Here is a 27,215-nt window from a genome sequence, read left to right as displayed (position 1 = left end):
CTGAGAGCGGCAAATAGGTTGTTTCTCTTGAGGCTTAGAATTTATAGCTTGGATCAACAAGCTAGGTCACCCGGCTGGCCCTTAATGTTTCATTGATGGACTAGATGCAACCTCAGGAGACTCTCAGAGAAGACGTATCATCTTGGATGTTGGTGCTCTCTCAAAACAAACAAAAAGTTTTTTTCCCCGTTTTCCTGGCATTTTTGAAGAATCAGTGTAGGATACTAAAGAGGATAGGGGCAGGATAGTTAAAAGTTAAAATACAGTTACACTGCTTCATACAGCCACAAACTGGCGGAAAGGAAGCGCGGAGGGAGGGAGGTGGGGAGGGTCCAGATTCTGAATGCTGCTTCTCTGAAATACTACGAGCGCTCCATAAATTAAGTGCGACTTTTTCATTATGCGAGAGGGGAGGGACTGAGCATGTGAGTCGTAGATCACCAGGCTTTAATACAGGGGGTTAAAAAAAACCAAAAGTTTAAAGAACTTCAAAAAACAATAAACATAGCGAAGGTCAGAAATAATGAAGTGCTGCTTTTTTTCCTGCCAAGTATCCGACCTCAGTTACTCACTTGTGTGTAGAACGTCGCTCTAGTAACTTATGTGAGGCAATGGGCATTGATTCCTTAACTCTTTGAATGGCAACAGATGAGCTCATTCCTGTTGTGATCAAGTGAACATTTGGTTATTTATTTTGATTTTTTTAAAGCTCCTAAATACAATCTGCGAGTTGCCTCAATAATGGCAGGATATGTTATCGTACAGTTGTGCATAATATGGGCAATGCATGAGAACCTTCAAGGTAGGAATTTCTGTTTATTGTTCTTTCTTATTCATTGGTATAATCGTCATTCTTGTTAATATTTGCAAATAAGAACGTTTCAAGGGGAATAGACTGTTTTTATTCAGTGATTGTTTACCGACCTGTTGCTATAAAGTAATGTGTGAAGTTATTGTCAGCCAGTGAGTACAGTATGCATTTCTTAGCAAAGCACAACCAGTCATTGTCATATACTGTAATTGCATATCGTACACAAAACAAATAGTTCAATTTTTACATGATAGTATTTTAGGATTAAGATGCTTTTAAATCAGAAGTCTTAAATACATAAACCTATGCAATACAAAGTTATTCGCGGAGGGGGGAAAAAAGTCAGTGAATCACTTTGTATGGAACAAAGTTATAAAACTCTCAGCGTTAACCGTTTCTACTCCTGATTTCTTCTGAAATTACATTATATTGACTCTCGTTAAACAATACAGCTACAAGCACTCGTTACCGAAACGAACGCACAGAACAACTGAGTCTTTAATGATTGTGAACTAAAATGATATACTGTACGTGGGTATAAATATTTGGAAAAAACGGGGATCTGCTTAAATGTATGGGTTGTGCATGAGTATAGTATATTATGACGGTATTTTAGATAATATTTTTAACGCATTAGGTTTTTAAGTGATTAAACGTGGAACCAGTCATTAATATGCAGTGATGCCTATATGCAGCTGTAGTGACCTATGATTAGTACGTGTTTATGTTTAGTGCTATCGTTAATGGTGTCTAAAACGTTTCAGGCATTCATTTTCAGCGATTCATATCCTGTTATTGTTTCGGCAATGTACAACATTAGATAAAGACCTCTTCCTGCAAGCATATGGTTTTGTAGGTTTTGTGCAAGATTTCGTCTAGGGGTAACCGGAGTTTTCATATCCCTTGGGAAGCCTGGGTGTCGTATTTACTGCTAATGATTTTACAACCTCTTGATAACGGAACATTTCCTTAGCATATTTGCATACTCTGAGCAGTCCAAACAATATTTAGCATTTTTCGGCGTTGATTTATCCTGTCTATAAAATGTAGTTTAGCAGTAACAAAACTGAGCGAAAGCATCTCCTTCGATGAATGTTGCTCTTGAAAATATTTTGAGTCGTTTTTGTGCTTCCCTATAAACTGTAGACCCGAGTTGGGCTAAGCTGTTTCTACCATCGGTATTACAGCTTGTATTTTCAGTGCCACTTCTCTGCGCCTCAGACGGAGTGCCACCTGCTGTTTAAAGTCCTGGAATGAGGTGAGGAATTAATAGATGACCTCTTGCAGGCAGGTGTCAACGAAAACCATAGCAGCACCACACGACTGCAGAACCCCCAACCCTTAACATGGAAACAGATTCAATGCGCGAAGATCCGCTTGGACAGGATGCGTGACAATAAGAATACGAGTTCAGGAAGATGTAAAGTTTCATACAAACGAAACATACCAGGATGTTGTGGAAGAAACTGTTCAAATATTTAAATATGCCATATTTAAAAGAGGTTTGTTACGGAAATTTCCTATGTGCTTATTCTACACTCCTCTGAGTTCTATATTATGCTTAATGATGCTTGTGGATGAACGTGCCTTCTGTAATTATACAAATTTCAAAGAGTAGATTGGAGATTATGTGCCAATTGTGCAGGAACTAATCCTCTTCAAAATAGCTGCCCAATGCTGTGCCACCTATTCAGAACAAGGCACTACTAAAATAAAAGTATTCTGTTTCCCATTTAGTTTCAAGCACTGATTCTAGAGGACAGGGATATAACACAAATCTCTTTTAAAACTGCATTTTCAGCATGGATATAAAATAGGCGATAAATAACTAGGTCAGAGAATGGGTTTAAGAGTTTGATTTACGTGACTAACCCGATTGAAATATATTTAAAGGATAAGCAAGTGAATAAATGACATGTTTAATATAGGGCTCCTAAAAAAAACAGATCAAATGACCCAATTCAGGTTTAATAAAACAGTTTTTCTCCTAATTCTTATATTTCCTTTGAAAGTTGGGAGTTTATATGTAAAAACGGGTGTCTTCACACAAAAAGCAATGTTTATTAACGTTTAAAAAAATATCCTTTAAAACGTATATAAAAAACAATATTGCAGTTTTATACAGTATACACACTAATACTTTGAGACCTTGAGTAGATAAACAGACGAAACTGCTTTTATGCCATAGCAATGACGCACCTTCAGTGAAATATTTTGTAAGAGCTGCAATTTTGGAAACACTTGTAGCAGCATTGTAACAAGGACAAATCAATCAGCCCCAAAGTGAGGAATGTGTTGGTCACAGTACAATAGAGCAGAGATTATCCTGAGCTCTGAGAGAAGCTAAAATTGATCCCCCCCCCCCAGGTATTGCACAATTCTAAGCTGCATCAGTGGTGCTTCCTTGTTCCACATGTACCCCAGTCACACGCGTGAGTGGCGTGTTTTGACACCAGCTGACAATGAGAACATGGTGGCGGTTCCAGTCAGAGACGGGTCACTTCCCCTGCTCAGCGCACAGGTGACGGGTTTCCTGTTAGCTTCTGCTTGTGTTTGTGTAGAGGGGGTCTTTGTTCCATGTTTGTTGGGAGAAGCCTGCTTTTGCCACATATCCGGCCGCGGCAGGAGGGATAACTGCCCCACCCTTTCTCTCCCGTATGGTTCACTGTTACAGTGCAAACAGTGGCTTTGTATTGCAAAGAAATTGGAAGACAATTAAGAATTACCAAAGACCTGAAACCATTATTCTGCTGCCTTAATTGATGTGCAATCCTGTTTGGGCAACATTCTGCTTTCAAAACATTATTACTTCGTGTGTATTCAGGGCTTGCCAGTGTTGCAGTGGTTCAATGTCTTTGTGCTTCTCTTTTCCTCTGTGTTGTGTTGGTAAGATGGGCAGTCTGGCAGCTTCCAACCTTGTGAAGCTGTGCTTGTTTGTCGTGAAGCCCCCCATCCCTTTTTGTCCTGTCATGAATAAGAGACGTGAATAAAACATGTTGCAGGTTGGTAAATGCCTGTAACAAAGCTGGTCTTCACGACATGACAATCAGTAAAGAATAGAATGGCCCCTTATCTGTGAAGGAAGTTCCTCCCCTTTGTCTTTGCCTCGTTCTCTTTCCTTATCTCTGTCTCCACACGTCCCCCTTGCTGACAATCAAGACCATAATGTTGGTTTGGAGAGTCGGATCAGCTCGAATGCTCCTGCTCCAGTATCTTTTCCAATACCTTTGCCACACAGCAGGTCCAGACAATGTCCTTGGCTCCATCGAAATGGTCATTTGACTGATTGATCTCGTCTCAAATGCTGTTTAAATGGAAACCATCAATAACCATCATGTAAATCTGAGCATTTATCCAACTGAAAAGTGTTTCACTTTTGTCTCATCGATTATCCCTCAGGAAGCAGGAGTGGTCTGTTATCTAGATAAGGATGGCTTCAAGCTTTCAGACAGCATGCGCATGATCTTAAGAATAACAAAGTACAGCATACTGTACATGTGTGGTCATTATTTTGTATTGGTGTATTAGTGAAGGTAATACATTTGAATGGAACATGTATTGGGCTTGATTTAATTTAACAATGTCTTACTTTTAAGAGGTACTTCATTTTAAAATCTCAATATCTATCCAATTGTCTCAATGGAACAGTAAATTGCTAGTCAATCATCAAATTCCTGTACACAAGACAGATTAAATGAGTCAACCTTTTCCCTGATATCTTCTTTGTGATTACACTGCTTCTCTATATTTATCAGCTTCCCATATTTTATGATGAATCCTTTTGGTTATATGTTTTGCCGTATTTTAAATTTTAGCATGTTGAAGTGATACTTTATAATTTTGTAACCCATTGTAAAAGGCAATTTCATATTGCAAGACATGTTTTAAATAAAATGTGAAAAAAAAATAACCTTAGGAATTATAAACCTAAACATACCCTTACTGATATTTCCTTGGCAACAACAGAAAACATACAGTTCTAACGAACGTCAGACAATTGACTACAGTTAGGCCTCATTTAGCCTGTCAAATCACAGTAAAAATAACATGGTTTGTGTTTCTAATCAAAAGAAGTCCAGTATGTTTTCGGTTTCATTAATGCATCTGAATGGTTTTCATTCTGTACATACAGTATGTACCCCTTTAGAGTTCAGTATTTGGCTATAAAATCAAAGACATTTTTATACTGAAACTAAGTATTGAAAAAAATCAACTGGAACAGCCTTCTCTGGGAGATAACCAATTTGGGTTTGTAAGTCAAAAAAGTTATGCATCTTTGAGCTTTGAGTTATGCTGTTTAAAATGCTGCTTATGATTAAATATAATTATAAGAAAACCGTGATCCGACATTATAAATAAACGCTTTCCTTAAAATGCTAAAACTGAGGAAGAAGTTACTAAGTGGCTGTAGGCCTTTACACCATGTGTTTTGTTGGATTGGAAGTGGTGTAAAAGAATAGTGAATGCTGTAGTCTGACACTTTGCCCATGGTGTGCTCTCTCGACAGGTTCCAGGCTACGTTCTGAGGACACGGTGCCCCAGATCGTCCACCACCCCTCGGACGTGGTGGTCCAGGTGGACAGCCCAGCCTCCCTGTCCTGCCGCGCGGAGGGGCACCCAGAGCCCACCATCGAGTGGTACCGCAACGGGGTGCCGGTGGAGACCAGCAGGCCGGCTGGCCAGTCGCATCCCATCATTCTCCCAGACGGGAGCCTGTTCTTCCTGCGCGTGACCCCCGGCAGGCGGGGCCACTCCGATGAGGGCGTCTACGCCTGCGTGGCCCGCAACAGCCTGGGCCTGGCCACCAGCCGCAATGCCACACTGCTAATCGCAGGTGAGGTGCCACGGGCTGCGGGCAAGAGGGCGGCGGAGTAGAGATCAGCTCTCTTTTCCACTTCCTGCAGAACATTTGTCCTCAATAGTCCTGCGGTCTGATGGATGAGTGGAGGGAACCTAAAGGAATATCAACTAGGAAGAGGCGACAAGATTTTTGATTAATTTCCCCCTTTTTTCACATACTGGTTGTGAAAGGCAAAGAAGTCAAAAATCGGTCTCAGGCCTCACTGGTAGCTATGGTTAGGCTTTTCAAGTCCACATTAGTCCTGCGGGCAATCTCCCAGGCGATTCTGCGGCTCTATCAAAAGGAACTGTGCCTTGTTTTACAGCTTTCCTAATAACTATTCAAGGACACTTTTAAATAAATAGCAGGTTGGTCTTTAGGCTCTTGTAAAATTGGAAATTAAACATTGAGGAGCTTTTACAAAAGGCAATGAAACAGCAGTTTCACAGGTCAGAAGTTCTGATTGTCCTGAAGACAATAAACACCTTTAAGCTTCAGACTGGGAATTGCTGCCACTTAGAGACTCAGGTTTTGTCTGGAAGAATCCAGAGATAAAGATAAGATATCAGTGTTTGCTAACGGTTTGTTTGGCAAGCACACAAAATGATTAACATTGTGTCAGCGGTCTGGTGGACACTGGAGCTCATTAGTTTTGATTAAGAGTCCTGGAAGTGTTGTTTCTGAGATTTGGATTGCAGTGCCAGAGCCTTTGAAAGCAGAGGGGAAGCCGTGGTGTTGACAGAGCTGACACAAAAGGCAGCAGTAAGATGTCATGTGCCCAGCTGGGCTGGAAAGACTCAGGATCTTGAAACATCTCCTTCTTACGACACCTAAAAATCTCGCCACTCTTTAAAAAAGATATCATCAGGACCTCCATTGGATTTAATTCACAATACCTTAGGACATTAAGTCTTTGACGCACATACTTCTCATTCTGATTAAGAAATATAATTAAATAATTAAATATAATTAAATTCCATGGTTAGCATGTTTCAAAATGATGAACCAGCTGTGTTGATGAAGCGGTATTGAATATTGGAAAAGAGAATAAGCAAGCACACAAACATTTAAAACAGAGGTCATCGTTTAACTATTTTCCCTGTTTCCCACCCATTAAAAAAAATCTCCCTGTACTACAATAAGACATTAAGCAAAAGTTTATAATGTGTTCTGTTTCATATTTATGCATTAAATACACTCTACACTATAGGGTGCTTTTTCCTGTTCTGAGAAAATAATGACGTCTTTTTAACAATAACATTTTTTTCTATTGTGGCGTTTTCCATATTAACGACAAGTGTGACTGGAAATGGCTTGGAGTGTGTGGGACTTGCTATATTTGCTCCACTGTAGCAGCTCACCCCTCACATTATTCCAAAAGGAAGTCAGTGTTTATGGAACTCTCCTTAAAAACAGAATAGCAGGAAACGCCTCAGAACATGAAGCTGTATGCTTCAAATAGGCTTTCAGATTGGGTACACATTATTCTGTCCCTTCCTGTTTGTCTCTCGCAAATAATGGAATGACAAAGCAGGCTGTTGGCTCCTTCAGTTTAAGGCCCATTAACTATCAGGATGGTGGTTTCTAAATTTTGATTCATTTTAAATAAATAAAATATAGAAAGTTATACAGCCAGAAAAACTTTTGCTGCTCCTTATGCTTGTGAAAGAGAAGCATTGTTTCTTGAATGCGATTTCTGAGATGCCCAGTGAGCAAATGAAGTGTTGTGATTGTCCTGGATATGTAGAGTAGACAGCTGTCCGTACTATCCAGAGGTCAGTGGATTTGGGTGTGGAATCAGATGCAATCTCGGCCTGCTTATCTGTGTGGCAGCCCTAAGGGAGGAGTTTCGCACCCAGCCCAGCGATGTGGAGGTGGCAGTGGGCGAGCCGGCGGTCTTGAACTGCACCCCGCCCAGAGGGCACCCTGAGCCCAACGTCACCTGGAAGAAGGATGGGACGCTCATCAACAAGACGGGCGAGCGCTACAGTGTGAGTTAAAACAACGCCCCCCGCAGGCAGCGCCAGAAAGAAACCTCTGTCGCTATGAGCCATCCCAGGTGTAAAACCCAGGTCCTGGCGTTTCTAGAAAAGAGTAGGGGTGTAACCCCGTGTCTTGGCCAAGTTTCCCCCTGGCCTTTACCAATCATGGCCTCTTAATAATCCAATCACTGAACTGGCTTCAATACTCTGTTCTCCTCCCCACTGATATGTGGGGAGTGGGGGGAGTGTACTGGCGCACTCTGGCTGCCGTCACATCATCCAGGTGGGGCTGCACACTGGTGGTGGTGGAGGGGAGTCCCCATTACCTGTAAAGCTAATAAAACCGATAATTGCCTGTCTGCTCTTCCTCTCTCACTGCTCATCAGCAGTAGTAAAATCATTTGTGATTCCAATCTGAGTAGGTGCAAATATAAAAAGGACCATCTAAAAAAAAAACTGTGACAGTTTTGATTTGTTTTCAGATTCTGAATGGGAGGCTGGTTATTCCTCACGCCCAGAAGAACGACTCGGGCGTCTATATCTGTGTGGCAACCAACACAGTTGGAGTCCGAGAGAGCAGAGCTGGGCGTCTGACGGTTTTGGGTAAGGAGAATCGTCCTTTAGAGAGCTGTATCGCTGATGCTAATGTGAATGACTGTTAAGAGAAACATTTTAGACTTTACTTGTTTGTATTTTGAATATGGCTTTTGCATATCATTAAATATTTCCTGGACACGGGTCTTATCCCTGTGCGGCATGGTGGTGCAGTGGTTAGCACTGCTGCCTTGCAGCGCTGGGGCCCTGGGGAGCTTTCTGTCTGTGTGGAGTTTGGATTGAACTGTATTGATCTCCTGATTGAATTTATAGATAAATCAGACTTGCAAACATTCAGAGTATGGTAAAAGAATACACATACCCTGTCTATAAAAAAAATATTTTGTGGGAAGTGAGAAGCAGCAGTTGTCTGGAAAATTCTGTCCGTTGCAGAGAGGCCACTATTCACCCAGAAGCCCCAGGATGTCACGGCGATGGTGGGTGGCTCAGTGCAGTTCACCTGCAGAGTGCAGGGAGACCCGATGCCTGCTGTTCACTGGAGCCGTGACCAGGGGCTGCTGCCCTACGGGAGGTATGCGTTTCCTTTGAGGAGTGACGAGTGTCCTGAACATTACCGTGGGGCTTTCCCTGAGCCTGGCCAGAGGCACTAGTCTGCTGGCTTTGAGTTTGTGTTTCGTTCCTCCTTGTTTGAGTCCTTAAGGAAGTGTTAAGGTTTTACTCTAGAGTGGGTCCATCAAGATCCAAGTGTTTCCTGTTTTACAAAGCCAGAGAGAGACTAGATTTTTATTTTCTTAAACTCTTTAACGAGCTCACATTCTTTTCATTTTAAGTTTTGAAATGATATTGTCACGAAAGAAGCTGTTAGTGCTACTGACTGGAAATAGTTAATTTTGAGGACGTTTATGAATTTGAAAAGTCCAACAGCTTTTGAATTGAAAAAAAAAACATTCAAAGAGTTTAATTACCGTGCGCGGAAAAGATATTTGGTGACACTCCTGTATCATCCGGGACATCACCCATTTCAAAAATTCGTCTCGAGTACCAGTCGATCAAAACAGCTTCTTATCCATGAACCAGAACACAAGAATGCAGGATGAAGTGTGTTTATAACTGTTGGCCTGTGCATGTTCTCTGTGTAAAGTGTACCTCTATGTTTTTGCACCAAGACACCAGATCAAGTGTCTTGTATGTGCAACGTGCAGACAAATAAAGTGAGTCTCAATTCAGAATTATTGGTTGACACACTGTAGCTGATTAGCCCTGATCTTGCGCTAGTGTCTAAATCCTAGCTCAGTAGAAGAATAATGTGAGGGGGTGGTGGTTCACCCAAAGAGAAGTTTAAACACGCTCCATCGAAAACATGAGTGCCAGGTGTGAACTGCAGCTCACCCCCACAGCGTTCTGTCCGCAGGTATGTGGTGAATTCAGATCACAGCCTACAGATCCACTACGTCACAGCTCAGGATGCTGGGAGATACACTTGCATTGCGGCCAATGAAGTGGGCTCCTCGTCCAGCAGTGCTGTTCTCTCAGTGCAGGGTGAGAAATCATGTCGGTAACAGTTGCTGCTACTGTATGCTACTGAATTTGCTACATCGCTCATACAGTTGTTTCTTATTCTTGCTACTTGCAATAGGAAGAAAATATTCCTATATGCAAGTGTATTAAAGCACAAAAATGAAAACATATCAAGGTTCATCTTAAAGAATCACTGCCGTGTGGCACAATGATTGCTTGAAATTCAAAGGGGCAAGGGTGTTGTTACAAATATGTGATTGGGCTGCCTTTTCAGCACACAGTTTCAGACTTTCACAGTTTAAAAGCATTTTACAGAATTGCACTTCAAGGGCACTGCTTTCTTTTTAATGACTGCTTGAACAATAAGAAATAAGAAACCAATCCATATTCCTTCCTGAAGGTACAAGGTTCTTTCATGTTCGTAGTTCAATATGTTTGATAGCTAATCCTGTATTTTGAAATGTTTCAGGACATTTCGATTATCAGTTCAACGGTGATTACTTGTTCCGCTTTGTCTCGGACGCTCACGCTTCTTGTGCATTGCAGAGGCACTGGACACAGGGCAGAAGGAGCTGCACAGAGAGCTGTCCAGCGTGCGAGTGGATCTGGAGAGCATCGCCGTGCAGCCCACCTCCTCCAATATGGTGCTGCTGTACTGGAAGGTGAGGAAACATTCGCGCCAGACAGGTGAAGCGTTTGGTTTCTTTTCTGTTGGACTGCATGGTCACGCGTTCCATGAAGTATGAGCGACTCTCTTTTAGGGAAAAGAAAAATGCGTCCCGGAGATTCTCGCATATCGGCAGGACCCGTGTCGTTTCCGTACAAATAGCAAGTGTTGTCTTCAGATGTGTTTTTTTTTACCCACAAGGCATCAACATTTTGGCAGCCTGTGGATCATCCCGATTTGGAAATCCATAAATATATCCGATTTCAACGTTGAAAATATTCCCGAGAATGAACCGTCTCCTGGAAGCTGTTTGATCTGTGATGCCCCCATGCTTTCTGTACAGGCGCAACTGACTCCACCACAGCCTCACTACTTGGATGGTTACGGGGTCCTGTACCGCCCCCTTCTGCCGGCCAGCTCTGATTGGGTGGAGAAGAGGGTGGCTCTGGAGAGCAGCGCTGTGATTGGCCCACTCAAGAGAGGTTACAAGTACGAGTTTAAGGTACGGCCCCATGGAGGGGGCCTATATGGGCGCGAGAGCAACTCCAGGCACCTCTGGATTCCAGAGGAAGGTGAGCCATCTAGCCTGCAAGCAGAGCTACGCACACGTGACAGTAAAACACGCGTGAAGACAGTTCTAGCTGTGTATCAATTCAATATTCCTCTAAAAAAAGGTTACTATACTTCAATGAAGACTACAGCGTCTGTGCTAATGTGTTCATGCATATATTCTAAATATTGACATTCATCATATGTAGTATATAGATACATGGGTTATATAAATAATCTGCATCTGCATCTGCCCAAATTTAAGAACTCGTACATTTCTGTGAGCTCCCTCCACTATACTATATGATAGCTCATTTAAGAATTCAGTTGCAATGTGTATGAATACTTTTGGCATTGTATGGAATGGTAGATAGATTTTATGATATGACAAGAGGTTTTGGCAAAAAGGGATCGATTGGATTGTGTCTCAAAGAACAAACAAGAGAACAAGGACTGAACCCCACGCTTGCGTCTCCTGCTCTCTCAGTCCCCAGCGCCCCTCCTCAGCGTATCTCTGTGATGCTGGCGGCAGGCAGGAACGATACAGCTCAGGTGAGCTGGGAGCCGCCTCCCCATGAGGCTCACAATGGGATCATCAGGGGCTACCAGGTAACAGCTCCTCCGCCACAGAGCTCCCTCGCTGTTCGAGCAAACACTACGCGGGGTTTCGTTTCGAAGAGGGGCTAGAGTTTCTACCCGATATTTCATTTAAGGGGCAGATTTCCACCCTCACAATCTGGGCTCTCGTAAAACACGTGACAAAATTCTTCTTTCCTTACATCTTCCCAGATGGAGAATTTCCTTTATTTTTAAATATTTTTTTAAACTATTTATAATAATAAAGGCTCGTGTTTAATGCATATAGTGCAGACTAGCACCTAATGTTCACGCGTTTGCTATTGACTGAAATGATGTTACTATAGTACCGTACCATAAATGAGCTGAAGTGAATTTTTTTCCCTAATTTTATGCATCCGTTAATTACTTTAAGCAAATAACCAGGAATGTTATTTTTTTTTATACTGAAGCACCATTCTGTGAAAACCATAGAGAAGGGTAGGCGAGGAAGGAGAGAGGACTCTGTGTTTTTTATTGCCGGGCCAATGTGCTCGTTTGGAAAATTATTATTCAAAGAAAATGATATAATATAACAGATATTTTAATATATCAATGTTGTTTGTTTGTTTCAGGTCTGGTGTTCCTTTTCTGTGGGTCAGCAGTCCTCCAACTGGACGGTGGACAGTGGGACTCACAGCCTGGAGATGGGGTCACTAGAGCCTGGCACACAGTACTGGATCAGAGTGGCAGCTCTTAATGGAGCAGGAGTTGGGGTGCCAAGTGAACCTCATAGCCTCTTCATAGGTCAGCGTCACATCAGATCATCCTGGGTCCAGAATCATCCATATATACAGTGTAGCTCTCAGGACTAACAAAATGGCCATTTCTGAACCATTTCTAATTTATATATGAATTAAATTCTATCCATGTTGTATCAGTCATATATTATGTTCCGTCACTATTAAAAACAAACACCAGACATGAAACCGCATGAAAAATAGATACCTTTTCTACCTATACTGTATATACTGTATATATATATGGCATGGTCTTCCAAAATTAGGATTGATAAGGATAAGGTTAACGTTTAAAAATTAACGTTTTAAACTGGATTCAGGATGACAGAATACCTGTTCTCTTTAAATATCAAATTTTTTTATATTTTATATTTATATTTTTAAAATATTTTTTACTAGCTTAGGCAGATGAGAGTTGCCAAACATTTTCTTCACAATTGTTTACTTACATCCCTATATTTTTGGGAGATAGCATAATACAAAATTGATATTCCCTGGAATTCCTGTTCTTTTTCAGAACACATCTCTTTGCTTAGGATCGTGATTCTTTGCGAAGGTTCATAGACATGCTTACATACTGGACAGTGTTATTCGGCTTAAGATTTCATTAGTAGCTCTACAGTGAGTGTTGAAGTGAATGCATTCTGTCTACCCCAGAGCCCCAAGAGGCCTTAACTTCAAAACCTCCCAGCCAATCAGCCATGGAGCAAGTCCTGGGGGTCGTGCGAGGCCCCATTTTCATTGGCAGTGCTGGTGCCCTTCTCTGGGTGGCCCTGATGGGTTCAGTGGTGTGCCTGTACCGTCGCCACTCGAGGAACACAGAGCTGAAACACGCCCATCGCCAAGCTGCAGGTCAGAAAGTTGGGATATACTGTATCACGCATAGCACCACAGGGTACTGAAAGAGATGAGATATAGCCTAATGTTTAAGTGGATTGTGCACTAATGTTTCTGCTAACAGTGTTGGTGCCAAACGAAGCACTGTCATAAAGGATTTGTTTCACTGTACTAGAACAGACCGGCACTAGTGTTAACACAATGGAGGTCTGACTGAATCCAAACCAGACATGAAGCAGAGAAAGCGAGGACACGTTGTTGTTAAAACTTGAAACCTTAAACTGTAAGGTTACACTATCAGTAGATCTCTCAACAAATGTTACTACTTTTAGGAAGCCTCTTAATTAAGATCAGAAAACGTATGAGCTGAAACAACAGTTGTTGGGGGAGCGTTTCTTTCCTCATCATGTCTCTGTTTTCAGGCTTGTACAGACTGGCCAGTGAGGACCTCATCATCAAACACAGGTAACTGAGAAACTAGGGTCGAAAAACAATAAGAGATGTTGAATAATAAAAGAATCTCTGCACCTACTTAAAAACTATTAGCAAACTCTGGGTCAGGACTGTGTTTCATCACCTCAGCTCGGCTACCGTTGTATACTGTAGCTTGCTTTGTTTGGATTCTTGTGAGCAAAAAAACAACAAAACAACTAGATCCACATTTTAGGTTCTGGACTTTCAGGACCAAATAGTCAGACCCTAATCTTGGCCACTTCTGCCTACTGAACCTACACATAAACATTGATACAAAATAGTTTCTGCTGTGACTTACTTACTTACTTGGGCTCAGGAAAATACTTGAGTTTTAAATATAATTGAGGCATATGAGTTATGGCATGCGAATTTGTAGCAGATCCCCCTGGGTGCTGGCTGAGCAGGGGGGAAATCTGCTACATTTACACCTGTTTTAGTCTGGCGCTCGGACTGAAGTTGCCGTTTTTAACAGGGTTTTGACCTCAAATCAGAAGCAGTGGAAATAACTTCAAACCGGTCGATTCTGTTTAGGTCGGTCTGCTCTATTACCGCCTTCTTATTTACTGGCAGTCCAACACTGAAACGGCCGAGGCTGCTAGCTACTCTGTTAGGGATTCACTCCTAATCATGGGGTCTTTGCCACTAAGCCGGTCTCACCCTGAGACTGGAACTCCCAAGCTCAGGTCTCGCTCGAACCTGAGGGGTCACAAGCTGGCACCTCGCCGCGAGACATCCGTCTTTTCTCCCTTAACTTGACATATCTGCAGCACTTCTCCATCCCCCTCCGGGACTGGCTCAGAACCTGCCCCCTTCTGGGGTTTAGATGGATCTCATTCACTGTCCCCGCGACAGTGAGGGTCTAGCTCCCCGTGTTACTCCCTCACCAACCCTGGCAGCGAGGGTCCGAGTGCCCTGAGTCCACCCGGACTGTTCACACACAAAATCCTTACACTGGGAGTCTGGCTTCACACAGGTGATGCCAGGTCCTTAATAACCTCGTGCGTATGTGTTGTTAATGCATTTCTCCGTGTGTCTGGAGTATCTCACCTCGCCCTCTGGTGCCTTATCCCTTTAAGTGACACTGCAGATCCTTTTGCTCTCTTACAGGGTTCTTTATAACTCTGGAGGAGTTACAGAGTTTAATTTGCGTTCAATTCCAAACTCGATCCGTGCTTACCACGTTCCACTTCATTCTTACTAAAAACACTAATCTTCGCTGCACCAAAAAAGCTCACTATGTGGATCATGCCTCTTCTTTGCCTTAATTACTGAATAATAATTAGTGGGAGTGCGGGAACTGGAATTTGGATGCTTTGACTGTGCGTGCTTCCTGTGGACCTGATCGAACTGCATTCGTGCATGTCTTGTAGCCTTTGTGCAAACTCACACATGTGAAGTGTCTCGTGTTTTGCTGTGGGCTCTTTTGCAGAATGGCAGTGCCAGACTCCCCCTGGATCTCCAGTGCATGGAAATCTGCCCCCTGCTCCGAGCGCTACCCTGGGCTGTGGGCCCAGAGCCAGGAGAACCCAGGCTTCAGGAAGACCAGTAAGTAGCAGAGGTCAAGGCTTCCTCCGGACATGTGAGAGGAATTCACTAACATTTACTCGACCCTTAGCGTTGCTCATTTGTCAGTTACAGAAATGAACAAGTGTCACTTAAAGTGCTAATGTGTATGACGTTTATAAAATACAAAAGGTCTTCCAGACAAAACAAAGTGCAGGTGATGATGCTGATTCAAATAATGCTCAAAACAGGAAACAGATGAGGAAGTGGAGACGGTCATTTATTTCTTCATGATTTAATAATACAGGAGAGTGTGAATTGTTCCACTTTTCTTCATTTTTTTGCTTCTGTTGGAGCAATAACTTATTTTTTAGGCCATCCGATTTAGAAACTGTAGATAACATAAAGGTTTAAGATGTGAGACACTTACAGTTTTGGTTCATTTTATTAAAATCCCCACAAAAGCTGAACTCTAAAATGCTGCATTTCTACTTAAACTGCATTGTTGGTGTTGCACTTATGCAGGCAGTAATGATTGTTTTAGTAATGTGAAGCATAAACTCAAATGCTGTTATGGCTTGTTGTGGCTGATGTATGTTTTTGTAATCGTCCATTAGAAGTATGACTATTAACAGGTCCTACAAATGTTTTTAGTTCTCATTGGAAAGTGGAGGAGGAGGGCAGGAGAAAGAGGCTGAATCAGTGTGCAGATTCACTGTGAAATGTACAGGTTTGGTTCTGAATGAAATAATGTGCACTCGTTAATGAGTTCCCTTCTCCTCTGTTATTGCAGCACTACCTTTAAAGGGAACAAAGAAGCCGTGTCCTCAAGAAACAGCTGTCCCTATTGTACCCGATAGCTGTGGCCTCTATGGCACCTTTTATGTAGACTTGTCTGGAGCGGGTTTGAAGACATTCAACAGCCCTGCTCGATGCACTAAGATCCCACACTGCAGTCCTAAGGTGTCTGATCCAATCCGTTTCTCTCAGCCGGTGTTTAACACAAGTGCCAGCCGAGATACACAGGTGTTACCTTGGAAACAGGCCCTTCCTGTCCAGCCCAACATGGGTGTGCTCAAAGAATCCTGGGAGAAGAACTATAAGAGAGGTAAGAGGTTGACACATCGAATAATGTACTGACTTTTGAGATATTTATTTTCCATCTTTATTTTAACCAGTCATATGGATGGGTCCAGGCAGGATATTTAATATCAAGCAATGGGACAGATAACAATGTTACTCTGTGTTTAAGAAGACTCCGCTCTTGTACTTGTACATGTCTAGCTGTTATCACAGCAGGCACCTGTGCTCTTGTGGTTCTACAGAACTTCATGCAGTCAACAGTGCTCCTTTGGTGTCTACAAGCCAGCAATCAGGAGCACTTAGGAGTGTGCCCACTGCAGACCTACAGAGACTGACTCATCATCCACGAGGTACAGTTGTCAGACTCTCATATCAAAGGGCCTGTGAACTTCCCACTCACCCACTGTGGATTCAGCTAACTGAAGGAATTTGGCTATGTTACCATGGAAGCAGGCACTTCCTGCCACATCAGTGAACTTCCCACACTCATCTAGCTTCCCAGATGTTCCCAGCGAGTCTTGGAGCATCATATGGAACCCGTAAAAAGAGTATTTTCTAGCAATCGTCGAGACGTCCCACTCTCGTCACAAAAGCAGTATTAAAAGGCCGAGACGGCTATTTGACAAGGCAAAGCTTCTGCTCTTCCAAAAAAAAAGTGATTCAGTAGAAGTTCTTGATTGCAATGCAGTTTTATTACCACAAGAGGGAAGTGGTTCGTTCTTTCCTTTAAGTTTCAGCACAGCGCTCACAAATTCATGAAAAATGAATTATGGGCACTGGGTTTTGATGCTGAGGTCTTGTTTGAAGACACAAGGGGAATTCATTTGCGTCTCCGGGACGCTTGTCCCCCTGTGCCTTTGTACATGCCTGGTAAAGAGGTATACCTGTTGTTTTGAAGCTGCCCTTCCGGAGTGCCCCAAGCTGACTGGCTCCCCGAGGGTCCTGCACTACTCAGCATCGCTCCGTCTGATCGACGTGCTGCCTGCCCTGCCCCCTCTGCCTCAGACTGACCACGACACCCACAGCCTGAGCTCCGAGGAGGAGTGCGTATGGCTCGCCTGATGTTCCTTCTGCCTACAGCGCCGTGCTTCCCCGCACAGTTATTGAGACACTAGCCAGAAGCACTGGCGTAGCAAAGTAGCCCCACTCCTCGTGAAGGACTTGCTCTGAATCGAGCTCCTTGTCCTCACTAGTTATTTGGACATCTTTTAAGTTTTCCAAAGTTATTTTCCCCATTGACAGTGAAATGGTCCGTTTGAGTCAAGGAAAAATATCTAGAATATCATTTTGTGGCCTGGAGTAAGAAGCCAGGTATAAACTTCAGAAGAACACGAGTGATCAGGCAGTGCAGTTCTCCAGTATGTTGTGATTCTACCTCCGAGATGTGATTCTACTGAGCCAAGCTACTGGGAGACAATAGGATCAGTAAGAAGGAGATATAAGTACTGAATGCATGCTGAGGCCCAGGAAATGCCTCTCACGCAGTGCTCAAAGATTATGGATTAGGAAACTGCAGAACAGTGTTTAGGCTCTGTGCTATAGATTAAAAAGCGGTGTGGGCACTGTGGTTAGATAAAAGAGCTGAGGAAGTCATTTTGGTCTTCGAGTTAGAGGGGAAAGATGGAGGAATGGTCCCCCTGTGGTTCAATATGATAAGATCAAGGAAGTAATTTGGCTTTGTAGTTCGAGATGGGGGGTGGGGGGCAGAGGGACATGTAGCAGCCTAGTGTGTGTGGCGGAGGGTCTGAATTGATGGTTTTCTTGCAGATCCAGTAGGTCCACCAGGCTGACGGTGGACGGGGGCTCTGTGCGGTCTGTAGGAGACACTTCCCGAACCCCAGCGGCGGTGACGGCCGACTGCCCCTCACACCCCAGCCTCTCCTACAGCCGCCTCTCGACTGCCTCCTTCTGCCTGTCCGTGGACGAGGAGACTGATGGCGCCCTCACTCACCAGGAGGTGGCTCGGTACCTGGAACTGAGCCCCAAGGTCAAGAGACACAGGTACAGTACTAGCGGGGATCTGTCCGACATTTGCTCCTTCAGCTTGAAGTCATTTGTACCTTCTTTTTTATTATTCTAACAACAAAAATGCATCCAATACAAACAAGAGAACATAAAATATATCAATAACATTGTCAGGGGTACATACTATGATATAATTACACTTTAGATAAAGATAAACCAAATTAAGTCTGCACAGCTCTTGTGTTCTTTTGATATAGTCTGTAAATATGCCTTTACATCTATTTTAAACTGTTCGTCATTTGTACTTTCTGTCATTGTTAAAACTCAGCCATCTTTCTACCTGCAGTCCGAGTAGAAGAAACAAGACTATATGAGGTTTTTGGGGGCTACCATCTTCTAGACATACTGTAGCTCATTAACCTGAAAACTATTAGTTGCAGCAGAAGAACAGATTGACTAGAAGAAAATGAAAGACAAGATGAAATATAGCAATCACTCATTCACGTCTGAACTTAAATTCTAAACACAATAGGCTTGATTTGTGAATCTTTTCTATATCTGGTGGTCTGACAGAATGACATCTTTTTTTTTCTTGCAGAGCTTTGGCTGAAAGTCCGACTTCACTGCCTCGTCCGTTTTCACCCACACCGACATTTGGGTACATCTGCGGCCCTTTGCCCTCTGACCTGGAAGCAGAAGATGTGAGCGAGGACCTGGACTTGGACCTGGCGGGGTCGCGCCAGCTGTGCCCTCGAGGGGGGGTGCCCAGACGCTGCCACACCCCCTCGTCCTGTGGCAGCGAATGGGAGGGCTCGCTGTGGAATGGGTGGGGCTCCGTGTCAGGGGGCAACACGCCCAGCGCCCGTGCCAGCCTGCTCAGCTCCTCGGATGGCTCCTTCATGAACGATGCCAACTTCGCCAGGGTCCTGGCTGTCGCCGCGGAAACACTGGGCGGCAGTTCTTTTTCTGGTAAGAGGTGCTTTTGGGAACTTCTTCTGGAGACCCAGAGGAGTGCGTTGACACGGGAGTCATTTTAATAAATGAAGGGCGAAAAGAATTCTTTAACATGTATTAGAAATAATTAAATATGGATGTATACGTGGGAATATTATTAGCAGTCTATACTAACCCCATAGAAAACAAAATCAGTGAATAGTAGTGCTCTTATAATATATGTTCGAAAAGACTAAAATGAGGAAAACGAGTGCTACAAAAAGATGAGAAACGTGCACAAATCAGTAAAATTTGTTCATTGCAAAGAAAAAAATAATTATAATGTATTAAAGTACAGTACTTTATTCTTCTTAAGGTATGCTTAATACATATATAAACAATACTTATACTTTATTACCAGACACCATAATTGTCTTGAAACCATATACTGTAAACTGTGTAGCTGAGTATTTTATTTAAATACTGTGTGCAAAGCTATGGAATGACTTTTGTGGCATTTTTCACTAGATGGCACACTTGTACCAGGAAAGTGGTGTCTATGTTAGTGCAGTCAGGGCACACAGAAAACTTCTCTGAAAGAGAAAAACTAATTTCACACTTAGCATTTAGTACATTTTTATATGTTCACGTTTGACCCATTCTCTGGAAGTTTCTAAATACAGTAGTTTTGAGGTTACACTAACATTTTGTCTTGAAGCTGTCATCTTCTGGAGAATACAGGCTTGTCTTTGCAGAAAGTTCTGTTTTGCCCTTGTCAACAACAGAAAATCAGCGGCTGACACTGACAGGCAGCACAAACATCTGAAATACTCTGACTTCTGGTTGCTGTTGGATTCTTCTGTTGAATTTTACTACTTTAGGGGTGGAAAAATAGGAAGCACTTCTACAGACGCTTAGCAGTTTTATTGAATCAAGAGAGACTACAAGGGATCTCCCAGTTGCTTTCTGGATAAAATAAAATGCTCTAGTTTAAGCTTTAAAATACAGCAAATATTCTAGGATTTCCATGGAATACAACCTTGGAGAGGTTTAGTTAATGATTTAGTATCTCGACCAAAGAGCAGTTAATATGAAAATGCAGTATGTCCCAAGCGAACTGTTTCTCTGAACTCTTTCTTCTGAAAAAGTCTGTGATTTCACTCTTCAGCTCTCGTTTTAATGTTGTCTGGCTTTAATGCCAAATGTTCCTTTTCTAAAATCCCTTCTACAACCTAATATTTATGACATTCTTCACTTCGGCGTTCGTAATTCATCTCCCCCAATCTGATTTCTTTTAAGCAGCCCCACCACCCCCTCCTCTAGCACAAACACACAGGAGCAAACCTCTTTTTTGTCGTTTGCTGCCCTCAGTAGGGGTCTGCATATGGCCTGGGCCTCTATCTCGTGCTGTGTTATCTGGCTGCAAGAGTATAAATAATCCTATTTGATTTCAGTTTTAATATTCAATCTGGAAATATGTAATGTAGGGCAGCCCATGACGGCTGCAATAGCTAAATCCTTGTGTGAGCATTAAGAGACAGAGATGAAAAGAAAAACATCTGTATTAGTGACTTTAAAAAGGGTTGCAAGAGCTCTCTGTATGGATGAATCAAATGAGGCTGTATTCCTTTTTCAGAGAAAGTCTGCACCTTTCTCTTGTTGTGTTCTTAATACAAGTCACCACCAAGGAAGTATAAATTTCGGAACGTGCTACAGAAGAGCTGCCTTCCATTTTCTCCAATCAGTGCAGAAGAGTGTTCCATGTTTTCTGGAGCTCTGCTGGTCACAGTTGGTCACTGAAAAACTTCACATTGACAAGATCAATCAATTTACTGTACACTTGAATATTTGCGGTGCTGAAGGCCAGTATTTTTGGCCAACTGTGTACTTTCCAGACACTTTTGGGACTAACAATCATTGCTAATATAGCTAAAATGCTTCTTTCTATTTTCTGTAAAAAACAGAACACAGTTCACCGAGAGTCATAATTGCATGGCTACCTTTAATTTAAAATGAAATCTGATAGGTTAGATTTCTGCAATTTAACAGATAAAATCAGGAGAGGACATTGGTGAGCACCTATTAATCAACGCATTCAGAATAAGCACCTTCTCTAGATCTCCCAGTCTTTTCCAGCTCTAAACCTGTAACACGGCCTCATTTATCATCTGCTGTGTAAGCTTGCATTGCGTATGCATTTCTGACGATCTACCAGAGCTGCAGCTTTGAAAGCTGATAATTAAATAAACAATTTGACTTGTTTATCTTCTGGAAAAAGGGTGGGTGTTCACGTTTGCTCCTTTTTTTATGAAGGTGGAGTTTTCTTCATCTCCACCTGTCAGGGGTGCTGTTGCTTCTTTGTCTTTGGAGAATATGTGTGATTTTAACTATGTCTTGCCCCAGAGTTGTAAAGAGTGACTTCATGTGATGCAGGTCTTATTACGCAGCTCACACATTCAGCCCTGAATGAACATCATCCGAGCAGCGCCCTCGAGACCAGTGGGCTAGTGTACTTAGTGCTTGTGTGGTCTGTGAAACTGACCTGCCAGGGAATGTGATCTGATTGGGGTCAAACTCTATCTTTTGCTCCGTCTTCAGCCCTGACAGGGAAGACGGTGAGCAGCTTGGAGACAAGCTGGCAAACCAGCTACAGCTCAGCGCCTCCTAATCCATCAAAGTGTCTGAACTGAAGCTAGTTTCCAGCCTGTAAAATTAACACTTCTACTGCCATTGAAACTGCTCTTCAGCTTCTGCTAAATATCCTAACAACTAAGACTATAACAATCCCAATAAACATGTGTGGTGACAGTGACATTATGGTATGTGGTAGGTTTTGGAGCATGAAACTTAAGATAATGTTATTTCCTAATTCATTTATTCATTTCCCCCCCCATTTTTTAAATATTTCCTAAAGCATTTTTTTTACTGGTGTGGGGGAGGTGGGTATATGGGCTACTAATCAGTTTCTGAAGATCGCTTTCACCTTCTCAGCTAACAGGGATAGAAAGCTTCTCCTAATCCATTATAAAAAATTATACAATTATCCTTCGTGTCTTTATTTGATTTATTGCTTGTTTTTAACCCTACCTTTCATTAATTTTCTTTGAAAATGTTTTTATACTGTCATAAGAAGGCTTGTAATGGAAAATAGAAATGAAGCTCATCTAGCTTGGGCACTAGCCCGGCCAGAACAGTCATATACTCATGTAGGATGAAACAAGCTCCCTAGTAGTATTCAGAGCTTAATAGATTCTCTTATTTTAGCCAGTTAGTGTGATACATTCCTTCAAGCCTGACAACATGCCTCAGCGCTGTGTTCTGCAGCCAAGGGTGAATACAATATTGTAACTGACCTTCTACAAATCCACTGTACAATTTCAGCAACAGGCTCATTTCAAATCTGCTTATAACTACAGATCTGAACAGCCTGTTATACCTTTTTTTATTGCTCCCCCACATGGTCTAGAGGGGGAAACTCATCAATGTCGAAAAACCTTCATCCTCTCATGGACGGCTTTTTAAATCTGTCTCCCGTTTTTACTCTGTAGTTTGCCACCTGCGTGTAACTCTGTGCACTTGTCTCCATGAAATTTCATCCGTCAGGCCTCCGCTCCCCTCTAAAGTCTGCCCGAGTCTTTCTGAATGTGCTCCTCCACTTGTACAGCGCGTGTGAAGTAGCCTCAGAGTGCGTCTGTGAACGGAACAACCGGCAGACGGATTCATTCTTTCCTTTTTCTTTCCCCCTCCTCCCCCAGATTTCTCCCCCCCCGCCTCGCCCTTGAGTGGGCTCTCCCCCCACTACGAGTCGTGTTTCGGGGAGCGGGCCCCCCTGCCGGCGTGGGACTGGAGCACGGCGTGGATGGAGGAGATGGAGGCTCAGTACGGCGCCCCAAGGGGCTGGGGAGAGAGGCCGGGGGCCGCGGTCCCGGAGCCCCGAGGTCCGCCCCAGGACAGCGGGAAGGAGGCAGAGGGCAAGGGGGGGTAGAGAACTCCAGAAAGTGGCATCAGCTGAGCGGAACGCACTGCGACCCCCGCCCCCCCCCCACTTCCCAAAGCCTGCCTGCCTCAAACTGTACCAGCTCCCGCCATGGCGCTGCACCCCCTTCCCGAATACCTCAGCACAGCCTCCCTCTTGCCCCTTCCCCTCGCCCTCTCCAGCTGGGGCTCCTCCCTACAGACCCCCTTTCAGGAGGTCTCGCTCAGGCAGGGCCCCCTCCGTTCCATCCCAAAATCGAAGGATGCAATTAGTGTAAATAAAGCAAATGCTAATTGGGAGGTAATTGAAAGCAGAAATGTAGCGGGGCATGGCCTGATCTGCTGTTAGGGTGCATTTTCAGTGGAACCTTTGATTTTACACACTGCTGGATTTGGGGGGAAAGTTTCCCTTTTTTGGGGGGGAACCACTGCACTAGAGGATGCAAAAAAAAAGCAGAGTAGAATTGTAGATCCTTATTAAGTGTAGGGTGGTTATTTCAAAGTACTGGGAGAAAAGGTTTTGGCCTTAAATTGTCCTGGTCTGCTGATGTAATATTCACCCTGCTCTTTCTGGCTGTAGTCATGACAGTTCTCAGCGCCTTGGTGTTAACATCAAATCGACTGCATTTCTGCAGCGCTGTAACATATTCCCAAAACACTCAAGAGAATATTATCTATTGATCTGATTTACATGGAATAAAACTCAAAGTGCAATCCATTTAGTTCCTAAATGCATCTTTTCCCTTCCTCTAAACGCAAGAAGAATGACAATAGTGCCTTTCATTGTGTCTCTACTTTTGCAGTTGTTTATCTTCATTTTGCTTATATTTCCTTCCTTGGTTCTAAGCTTTTTTTTAATCAATCAGAATTTTCTTGAAAGCATTTCCATGCCTGTTTTGGTGCTTTCAGCCACTTTAATTTTATGAGAAACGCTAAGGCACTGTAAGTATTATTTTATGACATAAAAATGGGATTCTGCTGCATTATTGTTAGGACAAGGATTCAGAAACCAGTTTTAATGTACCTTTTCTTTGCTGTCAGGGATGTTTGGACAAACATAGAAATAAGTTTTAAATTTTCATGCAATTTGGCATAGGATATCTGAAGAAATGTATACAAGCAAACCAACTAGTTATATATTTAAGGGACTTTTGTAGTACAAGAATAGGCAGTATTTTACTAAGATTGGACTAATATAATTGTATGAAATTAATATGATGATCAAGAGGATTAACATGTCATGCTATAGAAGAGTATTATTGTAAATAGGTTTTTCTGCATTTTTAAGAACTCTACTTAACTGTGACACTTTAAGTTCTGAAGTGACTAACACTGGGTTTACTGATGTAAATAAAAGATGTTTTTAGATTTTATCTGTTGCTTGAACAGTACATCTCCGTACAAACAAAAGGTTAGAAAGTTCCAAGAACTGGGACTAGCACATCAGTATCTCTGTCTCACTGTTGTACTCCTCTAACACCCACTGAGATTTCATTAACATACAGAAAGGGGGGAAAAATACTTGTTTTTTTAGCTTCACTGGTAAGACTAAAAAGAAGACTTTTTTTTTGTTCCCTTCTGTCAAGAGAATAACTCAATTTAAACTTCAACCACAAAAAAAAACTCACAGAAAAAACTTCCCTTCCTGAAATACACCAGAACCACTGCTATTGTTTGTTTGTCAAAGCTTCAGTTACTCTAGCAGGGCTGCCAGAGCTGCTGTGTTTGAACAGTGCCTACACCAACCCACAGCTGCGATGCGTTAGCCATTAGTCAATTAGTCAGCCACCCGATTAGAGCTTCCATGTGCATATGTGCTTTAACCACATACCTGAAGCATAGAATTGCCTTACTCAAAATACTTCAAACCCATCTATATATATATATAGATTTTAAAGTGTATATATACACTTTATATGTTTTTTTTAATATAAAATGTATATATATAAATGTGTATATTTAATATATTTTTTTTTTTGTGTTGTTTTCTTCTGCTCTGCCTGAGCTGACCTGTTACAATATGTGCATTTAATCTAAAATAAAACTGGAATCTTTTGACACTGCAAGGGATTCCTGTTTGGCAAAATGTCACTATTTATCTATATGTCCTAGGTTGAGGGCATGTCAGGCTGTTGTAAACACCTAATCCCGTGGGAAAACCCCCCAAAAAATAACATCACAGCCCTCGAAAAAACTCCTTCTTGATCTACATATTTTGCAGGCACCCTGATGGATTATCCTTCTCTCTCACACCCTCTGAAGCCATATGTTCCTTACAGAAATCCATTAACCTCCAGCACTGGATCCTGAAACCTGTCCTGGAATCTGAATGCCACTGCATTTCAACTGCTGCCAAAATAAACATCCTTTTACTGGGTTGTTCTTAATCCACTGACCTACTTTATCAGGCTAAAGCACAGTAATTCTGCTGTCTCAAAGCCATCAGATTCAGACCTTTCAAATCCTTTCACGGCTGTGTATGTCATTTGCTAGGCTTTGTGAAAAACATACAGGAGTAATACAAACCTCATCACAGGTATTTATAGTAGCTACCGTTCAGCTCAAGTCTTTAAAATTGCTACATGACGGCCTGTTTTGTCTTAGGTCCATCTCCGACCATGTTAGATTTTACCTGACAAACCGTGGTAAAATTTGTTGACGTCCTTCATTGTTCATCAAACACTTGTTAGACTCCCAATGAGCAGGACTGCCCTTTCAGCTGACAACACATGCCTTCTGCCTTGGTCTAAATTAAAGCTCAACTAAAGCTCTGTCTCCATCTGCATGGCAAATGACACAAATGAATTGAATTTAAGTAAAAAAAACTGCCACTGGACAGAAAATAGGCAGCAGACATGGCTGTAGTGACTCACTACAGTTTACTCACTGGTTCACTGGACTGAAAGGAAGGGCAATTCGTGATTTTAATGGACAGAGATGCATGAACATTTTACAGCTCTCACTTCCCTTGCCAGTTTACTGTTTCAAAATAGGATTGGTGAATTGAAATGAAAAGAAAAACATGTAGTTTCAGGCCCCCGTTAGCTTATAAATTGTATGCTTGTGAGGAGGTACTTCTTTTTACACTGAAGAGGTAGTGATAAAAACTCTTTACCTGTGAGCTACAATCCTAGAGACCCTGGTATTTCCTGAGCAGGTTGTTGACATTGTGCAACATAAATGGCGACTTCTTTAGGTGCACACAGAGAGGATCTGGCCTTCTTATGGGTCTGTTATTTCCAGCTCAGGAGATTATCTGAATTGACTGCACCATCCTGTTATACAGACAAATTGGACCAGATCATAAGGAGATAGAATTACATTTAAAGTGTCCCTGTGATTCAGACCGTAGATGACAAAGAATATTGGTGAAGATGTACAGTACATTTTAAGTGGGACACAGTGCGAGGCCAATGAGATTTTAATGGAAAAAGGCTTAGATTGGTCTCTTTCTCTCATATGATGTGAGCAATCGTTTGTTGACCCCTTATCTTTTTGTGCAATCATCACGGTATTCCAACAGCAGAAGCATTGTACTGTATGTAGGAACTAAGCTATGCGGAAGGTCATGTCATGAGCTCCCAACTGCCTGTTACATGATCACCAAAACGGCAAGAATGTATCTTTTTTCAACCGTCACCATGTTCAAGGCAGGATCAGTAGTTCAAAGCTTTCCACTGCAGCAGATCACAAGCAGCCCTCGAGGAGAGGTGCTGCATTAGCTGCAGTGCAATCGTTTTTCCCTTACAGTGATTTCACAGCACTTCCAGGTGGGTCTTGCTGGAGTGTGGCAATGGGGCTATATGGGTTTCACAATCTTATTTATCACCTTTTTTCTTCAAATGAAGAGGGAGTTCCACCTAAGGCAAAATTCTTGAAAAAGAAGATTTCCAACAAGATCTGTATTCCTCTACCCCTCCCTTTATCAATTTAGCCCAGCTTTGATGGCGATCAACCACAGAAACTAGAGATCTCCTTCTTGATATGTTTGCGAACACCTGCAGGTGAGAAGATTAAAGACAGTCTTTGGAAACAAAGCATTTTTTAAATTCTGAATATATCTGCCAACCCTGCCTAAATGCGATTGCAGTAAATTATAAAGTGCTGGAAATGACAGACTCTTGGAGACTTAACGTGTTAATCTACAGTACAGCATGAGGTCTGGAAA

General features: G+C 42.5%; 1 protein-coding gene across 2 annotated transcripts in view; it reads left to right on the top strand.

The window, feature by feature from the left end:
• robo4 (roundabout, axon guidance receptor, homolog 4 (Drosophila)) overlaps positions 1–24,420 on the top strand; it is a 28,910-nt gene extending 4,490 nt beyond the window's left edge. The window contains exons 1-19 of one of the 2 annotated variants that reach the window (XM_088939631.1): positions 387–802; positions 5,319–5,645; positions 7,485–7,642; positions 8,116–8,236; positions 8,621–8,759; positions 9,600–9,727; positions 10,253–10,368; positions 10,717–10,945; positions 11,410–11,531; positions 12,113–12,284; positions 12,935–13,129; positions 13,537–13,579; positions 15,018–15,133; positions 15,885–16,199; positions 16,417–16,524; positions 17,073–17,217; positions 17,942–18,175; positions 18,738–19,108; positions 22,828–24,420. In XM_088939631.1, the coding sequence (XP_088795757.1) occupies positions 742–802; positions 5,319–5,645; positions 7,485–7,642; positions 8,116–8,236; positions 8,621–8,759; positions 9,600–9,727; positions 10,253–10,368; positions 10,717–10,945; positions 11,410–11,531; positions 12,113–12,284; positions 12,935–13,129; positions 13,537–13,579; positions 15,018–15,133; positions 15,885–16,199; positions 16,417–16,524; positions 17,073–17,217; positions 17,942–18,175; positions 18,738–19,108; positions 22,828–23,057 (3,330 nt within the window). In that variant the 5' untranslated portion in view covers positions 387–741 and the 3' untranslated portion in view covers positions 23,058–24,420. Of the gene's footprint in view, positions 1–386; positions 803–5,318; positions 5,646–7,484; positions 7,643–8,115; positions 8,237–8,620; positions 8,760–9,599; positions 9,728–10,252; positions 10,369–10,716; positions 10,946–11,409; positions 11,532–12,112; positions 12,285–12,934; positions 13,130–13,536; positions 13,580–15,017; positions 15,134–15,884; positions 16,200–16,416; positions 16,525–17,072; positions 17,218–17,941; positions 18,176–18,737; positions 19,109–22,827 lie in introns of those variants that run through there. The other variant, XM_088939632.1, reaches the window with a different exon arrangement.
• The last annotated feature ends 2,795 nt before the right edge of the window (positions 24,421–27,215 follow it).

This window comes from Atractosteus spatula, chromosome 22 (genome assembly GCF_055471065.1).
Source record: "Atractosteus spatula isolate fAtrSpa1 chromosome 22, fAtrSpa1.hap1, whole genome shotgun sequence".
Lineage (NCBI taxonomy): Eukaryota > Metazoa > Chordata > Actinopteri > Semionotiformes > Lepisosteidae > Atractosteus > Atractosteus spatula.
Note: the sequence above shows the minus strand (reverse complement) of the source record. Positions and strands in the feature narration are given on the sequence as shown.